This window comes from Antennarius striatus, chromosome 13 (genome assembly GCF_040054535.1).
Source record: "Antennarius striatus isolate MH-2024 chromosome 13, ASM4005453v1, whole genome shotgun sequence".
Taxonomy (NCBI): Eukaryota; Metazoa; Chordata; class Actinopteri; order Lophiiformes; family Antennariidae; genus Antennarius; species Antennarius striatus.
The window spans coordinates 10,443,201-10,468,961 of record NC_090788.1 but is presented as its reverse complement, the minus strand read 5'-3'; the positions used below and the strand labels follow the sequence as shown (position 1 = coordinate 10,468,961).

Below are 25,761 nucleotides of genomic sequence, written 5' to 3'. Positions count from 1 at the left end.
CAGTCTAGAAGTGGACACATAAGCCTTAATAGAGCTCTGCAATATTGTAACCATATTTAAAATACAAGTTTTTTTGTATGTCTTTGGGATGATAACAGTTTAACCACACAAGTGTATATACAGAACAATATAAAATATAAAGTTGACCGCAAATATAACTTTCTCTTTGCATAGCATCTAAATCTGCCCACTGAATCTTAGTACTTCCCTCTGAGAACACGAGGGGTGAGAGAGGGGCTTGGCAATGGAGATGGCTGGCGAGACCGCAAGATCCGTGAAGAAGGAGTTTCTTTCGCTTCTTCAGCAGCGCGACTGTTGTATTTACGTGTTGGAGTACGTGTCGGGAACAGAGAGGTGAAAAAGGGACGTTTTGGTGGGGGCCGGTTCTCGTGGTCACTTGGTGGCACACAGCCCCTTTTCTTGCAGGAACCAGGTGTGGCAGTGGAGCCTGAGTGGGGTGGCTGAGGCTGGCCAGCATGCGCCTGGGCTTTTCGCCTTAGATCAGCTTTTACAAGAGTCAAGCCATTCTGGAGCTCCACCAGGATCTGGTCCTAAGAACAAGTCAGTTGACAGGGTTAGACACAGCCATGGAGGGGGCGGTGAAATGAATTAGGTGGGAGGTTGAGTGCAAAAGCAAAGAGGCTGTACTAAAAATCTGAATCATGCTTTTGCAGCCATCCCCCCTGTGCAGTGATTAGAAATCTAGATATACAGTGAGCCCTCTTTGCGGTCAATGCGTTCCAGGAACCAAACACGATTGAGGAATCCGCGATCAAGATTGCGATCTATTTATCTTATTTTTTACAGTAATTTTAACCCTTAATAACCCTCCCCATACTGATATTAAACCACCTTCTATGTATATTACCTTTTTCCAAACTGGACTGTTTAAAGCACTTTTGTGTCTCACGAAAGTCAGAGACTGACGGAACGTCGCACATCCGGATGCTGTCAGCCAATAGAATGCGCGTACAGTATCACGTGACTGGCAACCAAAAATCCGCGATGAGGTGGAGTCGCAATCTTTGATGTGCGATCGCGCGAGGGCGCACTGTAGTTCAAAAGCTGGTTGTTAGTGAAAAGAAGAGGGAGAGAAAAACGATTTTAAAATCAAATGGTGCTTTGAAAATACCAATAACTGCTGCTTGTGTAAAATTTAGAGCATTTTTACCAAGCATCAATGTGTGAAGAAATAATAGTTGTAATTATTGTTGCTGAAATGAACTTTTTACAGAGATGCTCCAGACTTAGCAGTATCTGGGCTTGTGCTAGCCATTTGCCACTTCGCCATAGGGGAAGAGATTCCAGATTGGCTACAAGTTTTTTATACTGTGTAGCCACAGTGGCGTTCTTATTTTTACGGAAAAAAGGCTAAAACTTTCAACTTTGTCGCTTGCTAGCGGCGCTCGCTATTTCCGTTAGGCTACTGCCGCTAGCGAACGGCGCTAGCGCCGCTACTTCCGCTAGCGAACGGCGCTAGCGCCGCTACTTCCGCTAGCGAACGGCGCTAGCGCCTGTACTTCTGCTAGCGCCGTTCGCTAGCGAAAATAGTGACGCTATTTCCGCATGCCGACGGAATTTAGCCGAAGCATGCCAACGGAAATAGCCGAAGTGACTGGAACGCTCCCGATCATTAAATATGCACTCGGGTCATGACCTCCTTTCGTCCAATAAAAAACACAAATATCGTTTTTTTACAAACTGAACCCGCGAATTGGTGTAAGACAATGCGAGGACGATCGATCAAAAGAATCCAGTGTTTTATAGTAGAGTTTGTGTTGAAGTCCTCATTAATAAACAAATGGTGAATGCTGAGAGGGGGTAGGAGTGACGACAGACCGATCAGAAGGTAAATGAAAGATATTATCAATACTTGTTTGTAGTCTTAGGCCCCGTCCACACGATAACGGATATTTTAAAAACTCAACTTTTTTGTTGCGTTTACGCCTTCCGTCCACACGACAACGCAGATATCCAGAACGAAAATGCAACTTTTTAAAAAACGCTTGCCGAGGTGGATTTTTTAAAAAAACGCTGGGTCCGCATTGTCGTGTGGACGGCGTATCCGCGACTTTTTAAAAACGCTGACTTCTTGCCTGCGATGAAAATCGCGGTGGCGTCATATTTATGGGCCCGTGTGTTGTGATAACAAAACACGGAGGATTCCTATTGGATAAAATTTGACTCAATACTGCCATCACATGGTTTGGCATGCTTTTAGCAGTCTTCGAAAACGCACTGCTGCGTTTACGTGTGGATGGAGATTTTTTTAAAAACGATGTCGTGTGGACGGGAATCGTTTTCGATGCGTATTTAAAAAGTTCCGTTTTTAAAAAAATCTGTTATCGTGTGGACGGGGCGTTAGACTTTTGTTCCCTATGACCGGCAGGAATAACCAGCAATGCATGTAAATATTTATTCACCTCGCTTGCTATTTTTCATGCCCTTTTAAATCGAAATGAAAAATCATGTTATTGAATTTAAAAAAATCAAATAAAAAAACTATGGCATACCAATGGTGTTGGTGGTGGTCAAAGTTGAAATGTCTTCTAGTCTAAGTAAAACTTACAAGTAAACATTGAGTAATATTTTGTTTGACTATCTTCACATAGTGAATGGAAGCTTTCAATTGTTGAATCTCACAGTCATACCTGCATAAAGTAGGATAGAAATAAAGATAGTTCAGCTTGAACTGTTGACTTTAGTGTATTTTTGTAGGTGAACTGAACAGAAGATTTTGCCCTCAGAATGCAGGAAAAAAACCCATTTTCTAAAAAATTTCCCAGGGGAGGCCCCCCGGACCCTCCCCCGCGATGAGCATTGGTCGTCCGCCCGTGCGCCACTGCCTCGGACACTGAGTGTGGCTTTTTGTGGCTTGCTCAATTCTTTTACACTGAGCCACAGTGGCTTAGTCATACTGGCTCCTAGTGCAAGCCCAGAGTATGTTTGGGCCTTGACTTGGTTCAATAATTTTTTACTAAGTGTCAGTTACTTTACTTTCGCATTCCGAGAAAAGAGCAAAAGCTTTCATTTCTACTGGTTTAATGTAACAAAAATCTTAATGATTTATTCTTTTCCAGTCTGCAGCATCTTAACTGTTTAAACGACAGGTAAAGGAAAGTCAGCTTAACAGCTACAGTATATTACTTAAAGGGTTCTTATTCTGAAAATCACACTCTTTCAAGTCTCTACATGTATATAGTGGTCCTCCCTAACCCGACAAACTCCTAGAATCTGGTAAATAAACGCTTCCTGGATCATGGCCTGGTCCGAATCAAAACGATCAGATTTTGCTGGAGTGTATTCGTTACGTCACAAATCCGCTCTGTGATTGGACAGAATGATTGACGATATTGATTGGTTGACATGCCTAAGTGCGTGGCCATCCCCGAGGAGGGAGGTCGTTCAGGCTATGGTAGCATTGTGCGGTATTGTCCTAGCTCAGAGCTACACACTGAAAGTTCCTCACAAGCTGTTGAAGTCAGTTAGAATTTGGCTTACTAGTTATGTCCACTTCAGTAGTGTGTGTGTGTGTGTGTGTGTGTGTGTGTGTGTGTGTGTGTGTGTGTGTGTGTGTGTGTGTGTGTGTGTGTGTGCGTGCAAGTGTGTGTGGTTCGTGATCAGGCTACGTAGCAGTGTGTGGTAATGACCTCATTGCTACACAGTGAAAGTTCCTCACAAGCTGTGAATTCAGTTAACATTTGGCTAACTAGTTAACGCTGCTTCAGTCAGGTGTTTCAGGTGTGTATGTGTGTGTGTGTCCGCCTGCGGCTATCCCCAGCATCACAGCGACCACATAACCAGTTGCAAATTATTAGTTCAGAACAATTGTCTCTTTTTTGGTGAATGAAAGCAGCTTTAGCTTTTCTAAGTGATTGGAGAGCTGCGTGTATCCACACACACATGCACGCATACGAGAATACAAGAGAAAAACTTGGTCTTAACGGTAAGATCCCATTTTTCATTAGTTTGCGCTCGCTTAGCTCCCGTGTTATCCACAATCTGTCATTGTCCATGACGATTTCCGGAAAACACAGCTTTAACTATCACAATACATCACCGCTTTGAAGCGGGATGTAATTATTTCACCAGCCAGTCTCATCATGTTTAAACAATGAGCCATGAGTCTTTGTTCAGCAAAGACTCAGAAAGCAGGTCCAGGCTTCAACCATTATACCATGAAAATCAACCATTATACCATGAAAAACAATAGTGGAAAACACGTAGCAGCGAAGTTACTGAAAGTAACTAAAAGTTCCACAGTATAGCGATCGATCGATCTGTAATGCAGGCGCGTTCGAGTGGCGCAAGTAAACAAACGCATGTGAACGCATGGGGGAGGGCAGTGTTGATTGGTCAGCTCATAGGGGAGAGGGAGATAGGGAAGGCTCAGAGGGGGGAGGGGTGGAGATAGGGAGCTGAGAGCTACGCCCCAGTAAAACAGACCTTTAGAGAGAGGAAATGGATTTGCCAATATTCAGTCAAAGATATTGAGGACCAGGGATCACTTTGGGAAAGAAATTTCAAATACAGTGTACTTGGACATCTGGCAGCTGAATGACATGAATTAAAAAAAAGCATAATATGGGGCTTTTAAACAAATTAGGTTTCTCACATGCAGTAATTTATACCAATCACCTTACCTTTTTCAATCATTTCTGAAAAAGCTCAGTTTACAATATGATGGCAGCACAATCTTAGGGTCTTGTTAAGGTATGTGTGGTCGTACCTGTTTGGCCAGTGTCTCATCCGCCGACATTAACGCCTGCCGCAGCCTTTCCCCTCCTGTGTTGCGACAGCAGGCTCGTTCACCAGACTGCAGGCCCGCCCCAAGCTTTTGCAGATCCAGGCGCAGTTGGCGCAGATTCTGTTAAAAAAAAAAAATAGAAAACTGAAATCTTTCTGACAACGTAGGGACAGTTTCACAGCGTTTAATTAGGTATAACAGTAAACTGACCCGTTGACCCTCCTCCAGCTTCCGATCAGCAGCATTCGTGAGGGTTCCTGTAGAACCTTGGAGGTTCAGCTGCATATTCAGGTTTGTCAGCTCTGAACAGGTAAGCAGAACTAGACAGTCAGAGCAAACTGAGGACATTCTAATATCAAATTTAAAATCCGAGCAGTGGTTAAGTCACCTTGTTACGTACCTTGCGTTTTGGCGAGCAGCTCAGAGCGACACTGAGTGAGCTCAGTGTGCAGTTTGCTTTCATCTGATTGAGTCATGAGGCGCTGAGACCGGCGAGGGCCTACAGAGTCTCGCTGTGGTACAGCTGCAGGCACCAATCCCACCTCTGTCTTTTTGTCAAGCTCTGCAGATAAAGCTTCAATCTCCTGATCTCGCTCCTAAATGAAAGAATATAAAGAAAAATGATCAGTGTCTGTTTATAGCACATCAATTCAAACACAAATGGAACATTACAAATATAACTTGAATGTAGAACATGGCATGCTGTTTTATTATTTATTGAGTGGCAGTAATAACAAATGTGGATATCAATGAATCAATTCAACAGATGATTCTGAACTGAAGAAATCCAGTTGACTTCATTTAACACATAATCAGGTCACGTCATTTTTCATCACAAGTCCCTTTGTTAATTCAACAAGTCAGTTCTAACTAAACATCGAGAATTTACATTTATGTTATAAAATAAAGCATCTCTGATGAAAGGACGTAAATAAAAATGATCAGTGGCTATTTATAGCGCCTCGATTCATCAAACACAAATATTCTATTTGTGTTTGAATGCTTCTGAAAATTATCTTCCCGAGTAAATTTATCTTGCATTAAAATCATCATTGTAAATACAATAAGTAAAACATTTACCAGTCATGTATGGTACAGGTTGAAGATTTTTCTCTCACCTTCAGCTGCAGACTGTAGAAATTCTTCAGATGTTTCTGAATGTTATTTATCTTGTCTTCATACCTCTCTTCAATGAGAGTCCGCTCTGCCTCCAACGTGTCTCTGTAGAGTCAAATAATACAGCTCTGTATCATTTTAAATTCGACAATGTTCTTGTTAACTTTATGTTAGCCAGTCTGTTCAAGAAGAATGTCAAAGAAACTGAAATACCTGAAGCCATCCTGCATCTCTGTGATGACCTCCATCATCTCAGACACCACCTGCTCTCTCACATTTGCTTCAAGAACACCCCTCTCTTCCCGCTGGCGCTGCACCTCCTTCTTCAGGACATCGATGGCCTGCAGCAATGCCTTAATGAAGAATAATTCATCATTAGGAACAGGCTGGTGGCCATGAATCGTTAGAAATGCTGGTGAAAAAGTACTTCTTGTATACATACTACACTGACCATAACCGGTTTCCTCTGCCAAGGAGATAATTTTTCATACATAAAATACATTGCCATAGGGGCCATAGGGGTCGGGTGCATTGTGAGCTGGGCGGTGGCCGAAGGCAGGGACCTTGGTGATCCGATCCCCGGCTACAGAAGCTGGCTCTTGGGACGTAGAATGTCGCCTCTCTGGCAGGGAAGGAGCCTGAGCTGGTGTGTGAGGTCGAGAAGTTCCGACTAGATATAGTCGGGCTCACCTCCACACACAGCTTGGGCTCTGGTACCAATCCTCTCGAGAGGGGTTGGACTCTCTTCCACTCTGGAGTTGCCCATGGTGAGAGACGCCGAGCAGGTGTGGGTATACTTATAGCCCCCCGGCTTGGCGCCTGTACATTGGGGTTCACCCCGGTGGACGAGAGGGTAGCCTCCCTCCGCCTTCGGGTGGGGGGACGGGTCCTGACTGTTGTTTGTGCGTATGCACCAAACAGCAGTTCAGAGTACCCACCCTTTTTGGAGTCCTTGGAGGGGGTGCTGGAGAGCGCTCCCACTGGGAACTCCATCGTTCTGCTGGGGGATTTCAATGCTCACGTGGGCAATGACAGTGAGACCTGGAAGGGTGTGATTGGGAGGAACGGCCCCCCCGATCAGAACCCGAGTGGTGTTCAGTTATTGGACTTCTGTGCTTGTCACGGACTGTCCATAACGAACACCATGTTCGGACATAAGGGTGTCCATATGTGCACTTGGCACCAGGACACCATAGGCCGCAGTTCGATGATCGACTTTGTGGTCATGTCATCGGACTTGCGGCCGCATGTCTTGGACACTCGGGTGAAGAGAGGGGCGGAGCTGTCAACTGATCACCACCTGGTGGTGTGTTGGCTCTGATGGTGGGGGAAGATGCCGGTCCGACCTGGCAGACCCAAACGTATTGCGAAGGTCTGCTGGGAACGCCAAGCGGAATCCCCTGTCAGAAGGAGTTTCAACTCCCACCTCCGGCAGAACTTCACTCACGTTCCGGGGGAGGCTGGGGACATTGAGTCTGAGTGGACCATGTTCCGCGCCTCCATTGTAGTGGCGGCCGACCGCAGCTGTGGCCGTAAGGTGGTCGGTGCCTGTCGTGGCGGCAAGCTGAAGAAGGAGTCCTATTAGGCCTTTTTGGCCTTTGGGACTCCTGAAGCAGCTGATAGGTACCGGCTGAGCAAGCGGAATGCGGCTTTGGTGGTTGCTGAGGCAAAAACTCGGGCGTGGGAGGAGTTCGGTGAGGCCTTGGAGGACGACTTCCAGACGGCTTCGAAGAAATTCTGGTCCACCATCAGGCGTCTCAGGAGGGGGAAGCAGTGCAGCATCCACACTGTATATAGTGTGGATGGGGCACTGCTGACCTCAACTCGGGACGTTGTGACTCGGTGGGGAGAATACTTGGAAGACCTCCTCAATCCCGCAGACACGCCTTCCCATGAGGAAGCAGAGTCTGGGTTCTCTGAGGCGGGCTCTCCCATCTCTGGGGTTGAGGTCACCGAGGTAGTTAAAAAGCTCCTCGATGGCAGGGCCCCGGGGGTGGATGAGATCCGCCCGGAGTTCCTAAAGGCTCTGGATGTTGTGAGGCTGTCCTGGTTGACACGCCTCTGCAACATCGCGTGGACATCGGGGACAGTGCCTCTGGATTGGCAGACTGGAGTGGTGGTCCCCTTCTTTAAGAAGGGGGACAGGAGGGTGTGCTCCAACTACAGGGGGATCACACTCCTCAGCCTCCCTGGCAAGGTCTATTCCGGGGTTCTGGAGAGGAGGGTCCGTCGGGAAGTCGAATCTCGGATTCAGGAGGAGCAGTGTGGTTTTCGTCCTGGCCGTGGAACAGTGGACCAGCTCTACACCCGCCGCAGGGTCCTTGAGGGGGCATGGGAGTTCGCCCAACCAGTCTACATGTGTTTGTGGACTTGGAGAAGGCGTTTGACCGTGTTCCTCTGGGGGTTCTGTGGGGGGTGCTTCAGGAGTATGGGGTACCGAACCCCTTGATAAGGGCTGTTCAGTCCCTGTACGACCAATGTCAGAGTTTGGTCCGCATTGCCGGCAGTAAGTTGGATTCGTTTCCAGTGAGGGTTGGACTCCGCCAAGGCTGCCCTTTGTCACCAATTCTGTTCATAACTTTTATGGACAGAATTTCTAGGCGCAGCCAAGGCGTTGAGGGTGTCCGGTTTGGTGGCCTCAGTATTGCGTCTCTGCTTTTTGCAGATGACGTGGTGCTGTTAGCTTCATCAAGCCATGATCTCCAACTCTCACTGGAGCGGTTCACAGCCGAGTGTGAAGCGGTTGGGATGAGAATCAGCACCTCCAAATCTGAGACCTTGGTCCTCAGTTGGAAAAGGGTGGAGTGCCCTCTCCAGGTTGGGGATGAGATCCTGCCCCAAGTGGAGGAGTTCAAGTATCTCGGGGTCTCATTCACGAATGAGGGTGCAATGGAACGGGAGATCGACAGGCGGGTCAGTGCAGCGTCTGCAGTGATGTGGACTCTATATTGGTCCGTCGTGGTGAAGAAGGAGCTGATCTGAAAGGCAAAGCTCTCGATTTATCGGTCGATCTACGTTCCTGCCCTCACCTATGGTCATGAGCTGTGGGTCGTGACCGAAAGAACGAGATCCCGGATACAAGCGGCCAAAATGAGTTTCCTCCGCAGGGTGTCCGGGCTCTCCCTTAGAGATAGGGTGAGAAATTCGGTCATCCGGGAGGGAGTCGGAGTCGAGCCGCTGCTCCTCCGCATCGAGAGGAGCCAGATGAGGTGGCTCGGGCATCTGGTCAGGATGCCTCCTGGACGCCTCCCTGGTGAGGTGTTCCGGGCACGTCCTACCGGGAGGAGGCCCTGGGGAAAACCCAGGACACGCTGGAGAGACTATGTCTCCCGGCTGGCCTGGGAACGCCTTGGGATTCTCCCGGAGGAACTGGACGAAGTGGCTAGGGAGAGGGAAGTCTGGGCTTCCCTGCTTAAGCTGCTGCCCCCGCGACCCGAACCCGGATAAGCGGAAGAGAATGGATGGGTGGATGAAAATAATTTAGTTGGCTCTAAACAGATTTAAAGTGTGGTACTGTCAGAATGCTCTTCTAATTTCAGTTATTTTTCATCATCATCTCTCTCACACACACACACACACAGGTATGAAAAAGTTTGGGCACCCCTGAGACTTTTGCAGATTTTCCTCTATAAATTACTGGTTGTTTGGATCAACAATTCCAGTTAAATATATCATATAGCAGACAGTGTTGTTTAAGAAGTGAAATGAAGTTTATAGGATTTACCAAAAGTGTGCAATAACTATGGCAGGATGGAACGGGTGGAGGAAAGTGTCAGGTGTGATGTGTGATAGAAGAGTTTCAGCTAAAATGAAAGGAAAGGTGTACAAAACTGTGGTGAGACCAGCGATGTTGTTTGGTCTAGAGACAGTGTCACTGAAGAAAAGACAGGAGACAGAGCTGGAGGTAGCAGAGATGAAGATGCTGAGGTTCTCTCTGGGAGTGACCAGGAAGGATAGGATCAGGAATAGGTACATCAGAGGGACAGCACATGTTAGAGGTTTTGGAGATAAAGTCAGAGAGGCCAGACTGAGATGGTTTGGACATGTCCAGAGGAGAGATAGTGAATATATTGGTAGAAGGATGCTGAGTTTTGAACTGCCAGGCAGCAGGCCTAGAGGAAGACCAAAGAGGAGGTTTATGGATGTAATGAGGGAAGACATGAAGGTAGTTGGTGTGAGAGAAGAGGATTCAAAGGACAGGGCTAGATGGAGGAAATTGATTCGCTGTGGCGACCCCTGAAGGGAAAAGCCGAAAGGAAAAGAAGAAGAAGAAGAAGAAGTGCAATAACTATTTAAACAAAAGTAAGCAAGACAAAAATTATGTCAATATTTAGTAGAGCCTGTTTTTTCAGAAATAATAGTCTCTAAATGCTTTCTATAGCATTTAGAGGGTCTAAATATTAGTTGAAAGTATTTTTGACGATTGGTTTTCACAACACTTCTCCAGTTCAGTTGGTTTGATGGGTTTCAGCATGTTCAGCCTGCTTTAAATCACACCAAAATTTTTTGACAATATTCAGGTCCAGGAGTGAGATGGCTAATCCAGAACATTGTACTTGTTCCTTTGCATGAATGCTTTAGTAGAATTTGAACAGCGTTTAAGGTCGATGTCCTCTTGACGTATCCAGCCCCGGTGTAACTTCCAACTTTGTCTCTGATTCTTAAACATTGTTTGCAAGAATCTGCTGATACAGACTGGAATCCATGCAACCTTCAATTTTAAAAGCATTGCCAGTACCTGCCCTGGACATGCAGTCCCACAGCATGATGGAACCACCACCAAATTTTACTGTGGGCAGCGAGTGATTGTTGTGGAACGCTGTTTTTGTCATCTGCCATGCCCCTTGTTATGTCCAAATAACTCAATTTTAGTTCAATCAGTCCAGAGCATTTCATTCCAAAATGAAGCTGGCTTGTCCAAATGTGCTTTGGAATTCCCCAAGTAAATCTGTTTGTGGCATGTGCGCAGACAAAGCTTCTTCCGCATCACTCTTCCATAGAGCATCCCTTTGTGGAAAGTGTGTTGAATAGTTGAACGATAGTGACATCATCTGCAGCAAGATGATGTTGTAGGTCTTTGGAGCTGGTCTGTGGGATGACTTTGACTGTTCTCACCATCTGTCGCCTCAGCTTATCTGACATTTTTCTTGGCTTGCCACTCCAGGCCCTACCTATAACTATGCCTGTGTTCTTATATTTCCTCACTGCGTTGCTTGCAGTGGAAACTGACAGCTGAAATCTTCGAGATAGCTTTTTGCATCCTTCCCCTAAACCATGATGATGAACAATCTTTGTTTTCAGGTCATTTGAGAGTTGTTTTGAGATTCCCCTGTTGCCACTCTTCGTAGAAAATGCAAATGGGACAACTTACAATTGGCCACCGTAAATACCCTTTCTCGGGATTGACTTCACCTTTGTATGGAGGTCAAGGGTCAACGAGCTTCATAAACAAATTTTGTGTTTCTTTAATTAGTGCTTAAATTGTTCAAATCAATAAAACAACAAGGGTGCCCAAATTTATGCACCTGCCTACTTTTGCTTGATTATTGCACACTTTTTGTAATTCCTATAAACCTTCATTTCACTTCTCGAACACCACTGTGCTTGTCTGCTATATGATACATTTAACTGAAATTTGCTCGACCGATAACAACATCTCCACCACCTTACACTCGACCCTCACCCAGACTCATACACCAGAAAATCTCCTGCCACCTTTCCTTGACTCTTCCATAACTGCAGGTATATCATCAGGACTGACTGACTTTCCACTCTTCATCCTCTTCAATGCCCCCCTCACTTCATCCTGGCTAATCTTTGTTACTTCCTGATCCACAACAACCACCTCTTCTGGTCTTTGTTCTCTCTCATTTTCCACGTTGATCAACTCTTCAAAGTACTATTTCCATCTTCCCGTCACACTACTGGCACCTGTCAATAGACTTCCATCCCTATCCTTAATCACCCTAACCTGCTGCACATCCTTCCCATCTGTCTTGCCAACCTGTATTGATCAGTCTCTCCCCCCTTACTATGTGATCTTGCATACATGTCATCATAAGCCCCTTGTTTGGCCTTTGCTACCTCTACCTTCACCTTACGCTGCATCTCCCTGTACTCCTGTCTGCTCTCCTCAGTCCTCTCAGTGTTCCACTTCTGCTTAGCTAACCTCTTGCTCTGTATACACTCCTGTACCTCCTCATTCCATCAACAAGTCTCCTTATCTACTTTCTTTCCAGATGACACACCAAGTACTCTCCTACCTGTCTCCCTGATCACATTAGCTGTAGTTGTCCAATCATCTGGAAGCACCTCCTGACCACCCAGAGCCTGTCTTAACACCTTCCTAAAAGTCATGCAACACTCTTCCTTTCTCAGCTACCATTTTGTCCTCTGCTCTGCCTTCTTCATCTTCCTCACCACAAGAGTCATCCTACACACCACCATCCTATATTTGGCTACACTCTCGCCTGTACTTCTCAGTCACTGATCTCCTTCAGGTTACACCGTCTACACAAGATGTAGTCTACCTGTGTGCTCATACCTCCACCCTTATAGGTCACCCTATGTTCCTGCCTCTTCTGGAAGAAAGTATTCACTATAGCCATTTCCATCCTTTTTGCAAAGTCGACCGCCATCTGTCTTTCTGCATTCCTCTCCTGCATACCAAACATGCCTATCACCTCCTCATCACCTGTTTCCTGCACCAACATGTCCATTGAAGTCTGCTCCAATGACAACTCTCACTTCCAGGTATGCTCTGCATCACTTCATCAAAGTCCAACCAGAATTTCTCTTTCTCCTCCAGCTCACATCCTACCTGTGAAGCATACCCACTAATAACATTGAACATCACACCTTCCATTTCTAGCTTCAGGCTCATCACTCTACCCGACACTCTTTTTATGTCCAGGACATTCCTAACAAACTCCTCCTTCAAGATAACTCCTACTCCACTTCTCTTCCTATCTACACCATGATAAAACAAAATTGAACTCTGCTCCTAAACTTCTAGCCTTGCTACCTTTCTACCTGGTCTCCTGGACACACAATATGTCAACCTTCCTCCTCTGCATCATGTCAACCAACTCTACCTTTTCCTGTCATAGTTCCAAAATTCAATGTCCCTACTCTCAGTAATATCCTCTTGGAGTTCCTCTTCTCTCTTCTTAGGGGCACAATTTCCTCTTCTCCTTCTTCAACCAACAGGGGTCCAATTTCGACCGGCACCCTGTAGGTCAACAGCGTCGATGGCGGTCGCTGTTAACCCGGGCCTCGACCCATCCGGTACGGAAGTCATAGGTTTGATTCACACGTTTGATTTAGCAAAAGTTTTACGCCAGATGCCTTCCTAACACTACCCTCTGTATTTATCCGGGCTTTGGACCAGCAAAAAGACACTGGCTTGTGCCCTCTTGCGGCTACATATATATACAGTATACATTGGACCCTCATTTAACACGGGGGTTACGTTCCAAAAAGTACCCGTGCTAAATGAAATCTGTGAAGTGGTCCGCTTTATTTTTTAGTTATTATACAATACTGAACTAGGTATACAATAAAATCAAAGACCAAAACCTGTTTTCAGGCCCAAGCATTAAAAAATAAAAACAAACGTTTTCAACAAATAACTATGATAGTTTTTACTGTAAAATAATATTTTTAATAGTCAGTATGAGGTTGGCCACATGGTGATTCACGCGTTTTCGCCGTTCCTCTTGGCGTCTTCCTCACTCCGCTCCTCTGTAGCGTCTTTTTCTGCTGAAGGCTGTGATGAAGGTGTCTTTTTCCGACAGAAAAACTTAGTCATGGGTAATTGTTTGCACTCTTTTTTCTTCTAGACAAGAAGATTTTTATAAACAGACATGCCAGCTTTGATTATATTTCAGACTATCCCTACAATGGTCTTGTTGAGGACAGTTACAACCCTTTTTGCATCCTTCTTAAAACTTATTGCTGCTGTCCTCCTTAGGTTATCTTCCTCCTTTTTTATGCAACGAACCAAAGATTCATTTATTCCGTAACAGCGCCCGGCAGCCGCATAGCTTCTACCTTCCTTCAGCATGTCCACAAGTTTAATTTTTCCGGCGATATTTAGCATCTTTCTCTGCTTTCTGGGCGCATAGAGTCAGGTGCTTTTGCTGATGCAGAACGTTTCTTTGACATTGTGGGTTTTGTCATGGAGTAAATTTGCAAACTTAAATTTGGCAAGCTGTGCAGAGACGAGGCACCAAGGCTGTTCCTGTTGGTCAGTCCTTTAGCCAATCAGGATGCAGAACACAACGCACTGCATTAAAAAACTGCTCTAAAAAAATCTGTGAAACAGCTCCGTAAGTTGAACCGTGTTATAGTGAGGGTCCACTGTATATATATATATATATATATATATATATATATAAATGTCCCTCTTACCCTTTCAGGGTGGTATCTGTGTGTCATCCTCAAGCTCGGGTCCTCTACCAGAGGCCTGGGAGTCTGAGGGTTCTGCGCAATATCTTAGCTGTTCCTAGGACTGCGCTCTTCTAGATTGAGGCTTCAGATGTTGTTCCACGAATCTGCTGGAGTCACTCTTCCAGTTTGGGGGTCACTGCCCCAAGTGCTCCTACTACCACAGGGGCCACATTAACCTTGACCTTCCACATCTGTTACAGCTGTTCTTTCAACCCTTGATACATCTCAATCTTTTTGTGTTCCTTCTTCCTGATGTTGGCATCAGCTGGAATCGCCACATCTATCACCACTGCTCTCTTCTTTGTTTGTTAGCCCGCAGCTGTTTTTCAGTCTGGAAGCTGAAGTCCCACAGGATCTTAGCCTTGTTGTTCTCAACCACCTTCGGTGGTATGTCCCATTGGGATTTGGGTACTTCTAGTCCATACTGGGTACAGATGTTCCTGTACACTATCACAGCTACTTGGTTGTGCCTTTCCATGTATGCTGAGCTGGCCAGCATCTTGCACCCTGCTACCACATGCTGGACTGACTCTGGGGCTTCTTTACATAGCCTGCACCTTGGGTCAGATCTACTGTGTTAGATATTGGCCTCTATTGCCCTTGTACTTAGGGCCTGTTCTTGTGTTGCCATGATCAGTGCCTCTGTGCTGTCTGTCAGTCCAGCTTTATTCAGCCATTGGTAGGTCTTCTTGATATCAGCCACTTCCTCTATCTGACGGTGGTACATGCCGTGTAGGGGCTTGTCCCTCCATGTTTTCTCTTCCTCTTCCTCTTCCTCCTCAGGTTTCTGCTGTCTAAGGCATTCACTGAGCAGTTCATCTGTTGGGGCCATCTTCCTGATGTACTCTTGGATTTTTGATGTCTCACCCTGGACAGTGGCCCTGATGCTCACTAGTCCTCGGCCTTCCTCTTTCCAGTTAAGTGTACAGCCTCAGGGTGCTGGACCTGGGGTGAAACCCTCCATGCATGGTGAGGAGCTTTCTAGTCTTGGTATCTGTGGCTTCTCTCTCCTCCTTTGGCCAGCTTATGATCCCAGCAGGGTATCTGATGACCGGCAGTGCATACATTTTGATGGCTAGGACCTTGTTCTTGCCATTCAGCTGACTTCTAAGGACTTGCCTTACTCTCTGGAGGTATTTGGCTGTGGATGACTTCCTTGCGGCCTCCTCGTTACTGCCATTAGCCTGTGGGATTCCGTTTAGCTCAATACTAACATAATATGGACAATTTTTCTATTTTTCATGATGATGAAAAACATACTGTATATGTCACTTAAAACTAACTTTACTGTCCCTTCAAATGCAAAACACATCCGGACAAGTTCCACTTCTACAGCTGCCACTGCTAGTGCGACAGTGAGCTCACTCCGCCAACCCACACTTACTGAGTTTTGTAAACGAATGAGCAAAGCCACGACAAACTGACTAACTCAATCGCAAAGTGGGTTGCTGCTGATTGCCGACCAATTTCAATCGTGGAAGACGAGGGTCTAAAGGAGGCGTTTCAGATAGCGTCATCAGACTCTAATTTCCAGCTACCGTTGAGAACTACGGTGATGAAAAAATTCACCAGCTGTACAGTGAAAAGAGGACCGCAAAAGAACAATTATTGGCAGGGGCCTGTCATGTCGCCCTAACGGGTGATCACTGGATGTACGGTGGAAACTCAAGTCTTTTGCATTAACTGAGAAAAACTGACCCGCCATTATGCCAATGCATGCGCCGATCAGTTTGATGCTGTGACAAAGGAATGGGAGATAGAAAACAAAGTGACACCGATAGGAACCGATAGTGCAAGAAACATGGTTGCAGCAGCACGTCACCTGCCTTTCGAGCACATTCCATGTGCTGCACACATGCTGCAAAGAACCATCATATTCTGCCTTGAGGACGGCAGCTTTGACACCGCCCTGGCAAAGTGCTGCAAAATAGTCGGGCACTTCAAGCATAGCCCTGCCAGTATGGAAGAACTGCACCTGCAGCAGACAGCCCTCGGACAAGCCAGAGAGCCCCTGGTTCAGGACGTATCCACAAGGTGAGACTGTTTACTATCTATTGGGGTAATTGATTCTGGAGTTTTCTTGCTTCTGGCGTGTGTGAGGGTGTGTATGTTTGGTTCAGTGCAACTTCTGTATGTACAGCACGCTCCTCAAAACTTACAGGCCCCCTGCAGAATTAATGCAGTTTTTGTTTTATATTATTGAAAGATGGAATTCAACGCTCTCTATGATCTCACAGTACCTGAGGAACCACGAGGCTGTGAATGCCACTTTGGCCACACAGAAGCACAAACTGGCCACACTGATCAACCTAGAGTGTGAGACTACAGAAGCTGGAGGTCGTTCTTGAACCCTGCAAGTATATCCCTCTCTCGCACACACATTCCACACTCTCACTTGCTCACATACACACACACAAACCTCAGTTTGCCTCACCTCTCATTCTCTCCCCCTTCATACACTCACCTCTCCCTCCCGCCCTCCCATACACCACTGTCTCTCATTCACTCACACACACAAACACACACGTCAGTAATGATGTGAGAACATTATTGCCATATTTTTGTCCCACTGCAGATATGTGACAGAGCTGCTTGGAGGTGAGAGCTATGTTTCATGCTCTGTGTTGCTCCCTGCACTCGCCATCTCAACCGGGTCATGGATCCTACTGATGAGGATCCGGCCTACATGATAAAGTACAAGACCACCTCTAAAAAGGACATAGGCGCACGCACGGCCAACATCAACAACAGATGGCTGAAGGTGGCTACAGCCCTCGACCCGCGATTCAAGGACTTGAAGAACATACACAGAAAAGAGAGGGTTATGAGGTATGTGTGTGACTGGGAAAACCAGTGTTTTGCGAGTGCTTTGGTTAGAAAGTCCTATGCAACAAATTAATATTACCTCTTTTAAGGTGTGGACCTGGATTGAGGAGATGCTGCAAGGATCAGAAGCGGGAGCTGTTGCCCCTCAACCCACAAAGGACGAGCCAGCAGCAAAGAAGATCCTCCTCCTGCTGTTTTCAGACTCTGACTCAGAGGAGAAGCAGGGGCCTCTGGCCCGCTACAAAGCTGAGCCGTGCAATGTCCTCTCTTGCACGCAAATACCTGGCTACCCCTGACACGTCTGTATCATGTGAGAGGTAACATCACATGATTTTGAATGATGTTACTCACAGGTAACATTCAAAAGAGGGCAGCCTTACACTCAATGTAAAAAAGCTTGTTTGTCTGAGCAACTGGCTATAGGACACATATAGTTGTCTGTTGTCAATTACTTATTTTATTTAACTGTATTTGTATTGCATTTTTCACCTTTTTTCTTTTGAATTTCATTTATAAAGCACACTTAAACCAATAAACCAATAAAAATGTGGATTTCAAATCTTCTCTTCTTGGTGTATTCTATTGATTAGTCATGCACTTCAATTTTGTAATGTCCTAGAATTCAAATTCTTTATTTGGGGCCTGTAGCAGGTATGAGATTAAAATGTGATCAGTTAGATTAATCCTGTAATTAATTTTATTTTAATTAAATAAATTAAAAAAAAATTTTAATCACCTGACAGCACTATATACATATACAGTATATGTGTGTGTTTGTGTGTGTGTGTGTGTGTGTGTATACTGTAAATATGGATATAAACATATACTACATACAGTGTGTATATCTTAATATGCAGGATTCACTAAATGCTTTCAAAGATAAGCATGTTTTGTTACGTTAAAAAAAAAAAAAGGTCTTGCCTATGATGGCAGCAGATGTTACCTCATTATCTAACATGGTCATATCTCCGTCTTCCATATCAGTCTCATCTTCTTCCATCACCGTGCTCTCATTACCATTCCCTGCTGGCTGGTGCAGCAGCGACAGGATGTAGGCCACTCTTGTCTTTGTGGAAGGACCATGGATGAGCTGAAATAATGTGAGGAATATTATCTCTCCCTTGTTTCTCATCTCTACATGCTAAACCAAGTCTAGTCTTGATGACAGAGCGGTACAGTGGATGTATAGTATAATACCAGGACCATTGCATCTTACTTGAGTGGCGATAGCTGAGAACTTGAGAGCTTGGAGCGTCTCATCATAGACGGAAGCACATGGAGTGATATTGACCACCATGCTAGAGGTTCCTCGGCCACAGAAGAAACCCTGCAGGACCCGAGTCAGTTTGCTGTCCCTGAAGGGCACCACCTGGGGGGGTCGTGTCCTTTGGATACACCAGAAAGTTTTTAGAACTCCTTCAAAGATGATTTACTACCACAGATGTTTAAGTTCACAGAAGAGCTGAACATTAAAGTTTAGTCTAGACTTTAAATTGCTTAAGAGAAGTTAAAGTCAGATTTAGTTCCTGCATTACAACAGAAACACACCAACTCTTCAAAAAAGCAGTCACCAATGGGATTCTCCTCACTTAATATGATGGGTAAATACTACGCACTTATTGTTCTGGTTGTGCCTCAGAGCAGCAATACAGCGCCCCAGCGTTAGAAGGGAGGTGTTGATGTTGTTGGCCTCCTTCATCCTTTCACCGCTCTGCTGGTCTTTGCAACGTTCAGACCCAGCCAAATCACAGACAGTCAGTCTAAAGAGGACAGAGTTAGAACACAGCCTTGGTTTATCATTTGTACAAAATTATACAATGCCAAGATTTAAAGGTCCCATATTATGTTTTTTTTAATTCATGTCATTCAGCTGCCAGATGTCCAAGTACACTGTATTTGAAATGTCTTGCCTCAAAGTGATCCATGGTCTTCAATATCTTTTATTGAATATTGGTAAATTTTCTTTGCTCTGTGAAGGTCTGTTTTAATGGGACGTAGCTCTTAGCTCCCTCTCCTCCCCCCTCTGAGCCTTCACTATCTCCCACCCCCTCTGAGCTGACTAATCAACACTGCCGTCCCTTGCGCGTTCACATACGTTTGTTTACTCTAACGCTCCTGCAATACAGATCAGTTCGATTGCCATTGTCTGCAACTTTTTTAACTTTAAGTAACTTCACAGGTACATATATTTCGCTCTAATTCTTCTCGTTTTTCATGATGTAACGGTTGATTTTTCGGCACTAAGCGTGGACCTGCTTACTCAGTCTGCTGAACAAAGACTTGTGGCTCATTGTGTAAACATGATCAGACCGGCTGGTGAGATAATTTCACTGTTTTCTGAAAATCGTTATGGACAATGAGATCTTGTGGATAACAAGGGAGCTAAGCTAACGCAAACCAATGACAAATGGGATTTTAAGACCAAGTTTTTCTCTTGTATTCTCGCACGCATGTGTATTTGTGTGTGTGTGTGTGTGTGTGTGTGTGTGTGTGTGTGTGTGTGTGTGTGTGTGTGTGTGTGTGTGGATACACGCAGCTCTCCGATCACTTAGAAGAGCTAAAGCTGCTTTCAATCACCAAAACACAGACAATTGTTCTGAATTAGTAATTAATATGTAACTAGTTATGTGTTCGCTGTGAAGCTGGGGATAGCCTCCGGCGGACACACAGACACACCGACTGCTAACTAGCTAGCCAAATGCTAGCTGAATTCAGTGTGTAGCTCTGATCCAGGTCGTTACCACACACTGCTACCATAACCTGATCACAAACCACACATGCGCGCCCGCAGACGCGCGCACACACGCTCACACACATGACTGAACTGGACCTCTAACTAGTTAGCCAAATGCTAACTGTGTTCAACAGCTTGTCAGCGTGTAGGTCTGAGCTAGGACATTACCACACAATGCTACCGTAGCCTGAACGAACTCCCCTTTCAGGGATTGCCATGCCCCTGGGGCATGTCAACCAATCAATATCGTCAATCACAGAGGGCAGTCTGTGACGTAAATTATGTCACAAAATGAAAATTACGTCACAAACTGTATTCTAGCAAAATCCGGGCCATGAATTCCTAAAACTCCAAATATCTATTGATGTGGGAAGCGTTTGTTTACCAGATTCTAGGAGTTGGTCAGGTTAGGGAGGACCACTATGAAAATGTAGAGACCGGAAAAAGTGTGATTTTCATAATAAGACCCCTTTAAATAAACAACGCCAATAGTAGAGTAGGAAACAAAAAGATCACTTACTCACTGATGCGTATGACTGGGAATGCATTTGTCTCTGGGCAGATGTGCAGGACACGGATGGAGAAAATGCTGTGGCTGCGTGGTGATGAATGTATGTTCAGAGATGCAATAAGTTTTATTAAATAAATGGCTTTAAATTTTTCATTTGCTCCTACCTGCGGCTGGAGTTTTGGTTGAGATGTGTGCTGGCAAAGCTCTGATTACGACGACCAGCCCTCACAATCCTCCAGGCTTCCTCGGCACTGCGGACCTGGATCCATGCAAGGTCTGAAGAAACAATACATTATGCTCTTACAAAACAAAGCAACAGCAGCAACAAGAATTATTCAATTATCCAGTGTAGAGGCGGTACCCTGACTTGAAAAAAAAAGTGAAATGATAGCAGGAAGCACTTTAATATGTTTCAAGTCTTTATATAAAAGAAAATCTAAATATACCAGGTTCATACAGTATATCTTACTATAAATTCTGTGAATTAGTTGTGTTACCTTTCACGTAGGGGTTGCCCTGCTTGTCATCGCTCAGCCGCAGTGTTATCCTTTTTCTGGGATTCACTGAGGGCGAAGCATCCAGCAGATCATACAGGAACTCATTGTAAATCTCATAAAAGGACACCCAGACAGAAAACTGCACCCCTTCCTCCAGCTGATCTCCTCCGCTGTTTGAGAGACTGTCAGGCTCCAGAAACATGATGTCAGTATCTGCATGGACACAATCATGAGATAAAACATAGAACATGATGCATGACCAGAAAAGGGCTTCTAAACAGGTAGTAAGCACAAGCATATGCGTCTTTTTAACCACATTTATACCATATTTGAACAGTGCTGTACAACACAGCATTCATATCCTCCTCACCTTCAAGTTGGGTTGGTATGTTACTCGTGGAAGAGAGTCCTCCGATTCCACTGTCCCAGACAGTTGTAGTACCTCCCCGGCGACAATTCAGATTCTCCTCCTGTAACAAAAGGGAGGTATATGTCAACTCATACCGTTATACAAGAAGGCTTTCCAGCACCTTGTAAGTGTAGTTAACAAGGTTGTAAGACAAAGTGCATAACATTTGCTGAATGATTTTTATTTGAGAGGCCAAACCTTGGTGGCACAAATGGATAAAAAGCATTATATTCAAAAGTGGTAATTAGCCATCTCACCCTTTACTCACATACAAACTATGAAATCATCCGACACTACTTCCTTGGTAGTCAACATTTTTGGTTTTTGATTGAAAGAAACAGACAGCTATTTGGAGACGAGGACATCCCTTTATATTTTTGTCATTGCTTAAAAAAATTGTGTGAAAAACTTGTTTGTTTGTTTTTAAACTGGAGGAATCAATAGATGAATAGTTGATTAAAATTCAAGTTGAGTATGCGATAAAATATGGCCTTTGTGGAACAGAAATACTGTATACAAGAGCACATTACTGACATACTTAGAAACAATAGACACTGGTACATGCCGGTACACGAAGAAATGACATTTTTCAATGTCAACACCTTTGAATGTTTCTTCTCTGTATACCTCTTTCAGCAGAGAATTTCTGCGGATTTCCTCAACTCTGATCTCACTGGCATCAAGCTGCCTCACATCCCGGTACATGACGGGCTTGAGGTCCATAGGTCCATGGAGACGACTTTCCAGTTTCCTGAACAGGGTCACCAATGCCCGGGGTAGGAGGCCTGCCTCTTGACTACTGCCTGCAGGCCAATATTTTTAAATGAATGGAGCAGTAAACATGATCAAAGTTGGACTTTTTACATGCTTGTCCAATAAACACAATTGTAAGACAGAAAAAAATCCTCACCATGAATTGTGTAAGTCTTTCCAGAATTGGTGACACCGTAAGTGTACAGGAGTCTGTTTTCACCTTGAAGCACTTCATTTACCATCTTCTTCATTGTGTACTCATACACCTGTTGCTGTGTGGTTTCAGGCCTAAAAATCTAACAAGGACAGGTGATGAAAAAACATTGGTGGATTTTAATGAAACTTTTCAGACACACGCCAAGTAATGAAAAACATGTTTGGGATATTAGGTACCGCTGTGTGGCTATCACCATAGTTTTTCTTCAAGGAGTTTTTTTTTTTTGTTTGTTTAAATTGCCTCAAGTTGGGTTTAACATTGTTAACCAATTTCATGCATGCATGTGCACAGCATGTCAACTCTAATTTAACACCAGACACTTATGTGATCCTCCTACCTTCGAGAAAATGAACTTGTGCATGCTGTGGGTAACGCCCCTCTCTGCAGTCCTCATGTTCTGCGAGTCTTTCGGAGCTTTGAGCAGCAGAGTCTCTTCATCTTGAACAGCCACACAGCCCTGAAAGATTAATTACGCTTGAGCAATGAGGACAGCGAGCAAATGTTCCAAAAGCAACAAATGCACATATCTACTGAGAGGGAAAACACAAATCCTAGTCTTGATACTTGATAGTCGCACCTGCTCTTCTCCCTTTCCTCTCTCTGCTTCAGTGAGTGGTCTGACACGCAGAAAAACCTTCACCCTTTCTGTGTTTGTTTCATCACAGCTCCCGCGTGTCATGAGTCCAGGTTTAACAAGATGCTTCTACAAATAGAAAAAAACTGTAAAATGTTCTGCTCACACAGATCTTTTCTTTTTACCATGTCAAAAACACACACAAGCATGCATATGTTTAATAGCATTTGGATATGTTTTAATCAGCAATATTGAACGTAAACATAATTTCTTTACAATGAAAGCTTAACAAAGTACAACACAAACATAACATTATTGTCAACTCTCACCTGCTCCATTACGGAGTTGCGGATGTCAAGGCCAGGGGAAATTACAGATATCTCAGGCATGCATGGTCTCGCTGAGCCTCCATGCTCCGCTACCGTGGACTCAAACACAGCTCTTTCTTCATCCTCGTCATACGTATATCCAGACGGGGAGGACAAAGACAGTGCCATGCTTGTCTGTGGAGAATATAATATTCATGATTATTAAGTAACAAAATGTTTCAAACATACCCAGAAACTGGATTTAATAATAACATAATCTAAACCTCAATACACAAATGTGAATGTGTTTCTAACTCAAAGATAAGCCTGAAAGAAGGCTCAGGCCATCACTGGAGAATAAGGACAGGACTCTCTTGACATTACGTGGTCCTCAGGCAGCATCTCAGTACTGTATTGTTATCCCTCCCAAAATTCAGGGAGGGTTTCAGTTTTTATTCATTTCATCCATTACATTTTCTTTTCTTTTTTTCTAAAAAACTGCCCCGTTTGTAACATCCTGCGAAGAGATTATGTAATTGTCAGTGTTTGTGAGTTTGTCGTCCATCAGTCCACCAAATATCTTCACAACCGTTGCAGATAGAAAGTAGAAAGAAAAAGCACATTACTCGGGCGGCAGGGGATGAAAATGAGATGATGATCTAGATCTTGAGAAAAGTTGGTCAAGGTCAAATTTCAACTTTTGTACACTCAGGAACCGGATAAGGTTCCTAAGAAGAGGGAGAAGGCCAGTGTGAGTAAGACCATAGATCAAAGCACTAGCACCCTGACATATGAAAGTAGGTCAGGGATGTCACGGGATGTTGCAGTCTCTGACTGCCTTGTTGGATCTGTGAATCACAAATGCAAAGATGACTTGAATAACTTCTGACTTTAACGCTTTGATCCTGAATATTTAATCCTTTACTAAATAAATAAAGGTGTGTCATGAGACAAAACACCAAAATACACGTTAAGCAGGATAAAGCCTGCCTTGCCCAAACACAAGCAACAAATCTCAAGCTTATTGTAGTAGTTTATTTCCTGTATTGATAATTTTAATATTGCTTGAGAAGAATGACATAATTTAAATCAAATTAAATGAAAACCTTCTACTTGCACATGGCTTCTATTTTGACTACCTGTGTGGGTATCACCGCCACATCTTGGTAGCATTACTGCCAGTAGCAGGTCAAAACAAGGGAAGACATGTTTACGATACAAAGACAGGCTCTTACACAAGTAAAACGAGTTTACTTTAACAAAAACTTTTGGGGATAACCTTTTAACTACACATCTTGAACGGGGAGTGACATTTAACAGTAGAGTGCTAATTATTAGATTAGAGTAATAATTATTTTTGAAACATGAATGTAACTGCTTTAAGTTTTGTTTTTTTACAAATTATGTAGTACTTAAAACCATACTGTACAGATTTGATAGTCCATGAGACATATAACACACTAATGTTAATAGTAAATCAATGCTACCGAGACAATTATCTCCCCTTCATATCAGTCTGAATTTTAATAGGACTATTTTTCAGCATGCAGTGAGTGGGTGCTCCCCAGAGTGGGAAAAAAAAGGTCCACCATTATTCAGAAAAGTGACTTAACATCACTGAACTCTCACTCACTTAACTAAATTTAACAAGAATACCAACGTTGTGGTTTTTTGTGTTTAAATGCTAAGAAATATTTCTTTCAGCTGAGCCGAAACATCACCCGATTGATAACTATCAGGTTTTATGGCGGGGTATCGATTAAGCCCCCTAAAAGCAAACATCACATCTACTTACCTCGAATGTCGAATGTTGTTTTTTTTTTTATTCAGTCAAATCCTCGATAAAAAGGGAAGCTACTGATAGAAAATTATACCAGTTGAGCCTGAAACTAGCTGACACGAAAGTCTCGTTTCCTCTCGATTTCGAAATGCAGTACTCTCAGACCTCCTATAAAATATTTTACCCGACCTGCGTTTCGGTTTTGAACAATGCGCCTCCTCTTTAGTGCGAGTCGCTGATTGGTTTGAAGTTTTTGCCGTTACGCTCAAAACGCGAGCTTCCCGCATTCTGATTGGATGACATCGGTGCACCAGTTAAAAATGATCGGTGCACCAGTTAAATGTTCCGCCAGAAACATGAAGTTCTTACATGTTGCAGGGGGAGGGAGAAAGAAAGAGAGAGGGGGAAACACAGACAGACAGACGCTTATAAAATAAAATCGTACACCTTCTTTCCTCCCGAATGTTCAGTATGAATGGAAAAAAGGGTCACATTTCATGATATGTATTTATTCACATTGTTTTTATTGTTGTACTGTTATAAATGTCGCACTTCAACACTGATATAAAGTCCTGACTATAACAGACATTTCTGAGCAGTAGAATTTTCCCAAAGAAAATTGCTCTTTTCTCTGTAAAATATGTGATTATAAATAGACTGAAATAAGAAAGAATAATTATTATTAAAATTATTATTTAGAAAATGTAAGTAATGAAATGTACACAAATCATTCAGGGATCTTCAACGGCAATCACTATCAAGATATCTACAGAAATGCATAATACACATTTTGACTAAAATAAAATAATTCAGCATCAAAATGTTCATATTTGTAAAT

At 44.0% G+C, this 25,761-nt stretch overlaps 1 protein-coding gene and 1 long non-coding RNA gene across 3 annotated transcripts; one reads left to right on the top strand and one right to left on the bottom strand.

Moving 5' to 3' along the window:
* Window positions 1-181: 181 nt before the first annotated feature.
* Window positions 182-25,073, bottom strand: kif20a (kinesin family member 20A). 2 transcript variants are annotated; one of them, XR_011037833.1, is made up of 20 exons: window positions 24,939-25,073; window positions 23,165-23,338; window positions 22,839-22,964; window positions 22,599-22,718; window positions 22,202-22,340; window positions 21,919-22,094; window positions 21,253-21,352; window positions 20,883-21,095; window positions 20,550-20,661; window positions 20,395-20,469; window positions 18,757-18,900; window positions 18,357-18,525; window positions 18,084-18,230; window positions 6,077-6,216; window positions 5,866-5,968; window positions 5,148-5,343; window positions 4,958-5,049; window positions 4,730-4,867; window positions 869-1,065; window positions 414-551 (listed from the first exon to the last, which is right to left on the bottom strand). XR_011037833.1 is itself a non-coding variant. In XM_068331330.1 (19 exons), the coding sequence occupies exons 2-19, from the start codon at window positions 23,330-23,332 to the stop codon at window positions 198-200; spliced, it is 2,712 nt and encodes a 903-aa protein (XP_068187431.1). In that variant the 5' UTR covers window positions 23,333-23,338; window positions 24,939-25,073; the 3' UTR covers window positions 182-197. The 2 variants fall into 2 exon arrangements, 1 of the variants encoding a protein (XP_068187431.1); XM_068331330.1 differs by lacking the exon at window positions 869-1,065 and having other exon boundaries at window positions 182-551.
* Window positions 19,224-22,182, top strand: LOC137606196 (uncharacterized). The gene is made up of 3 exons (XR_011037834.1): window positions 19,224-19,456; window positions 20,562-20,659; window positions 21,928-22,182. It is a non-coding gene; the product is annotated as an uncharacterized lncRNA (long non-coding RNA).
* Window positions 25,074-25,761: the final 688 nt, after the last annotated feature.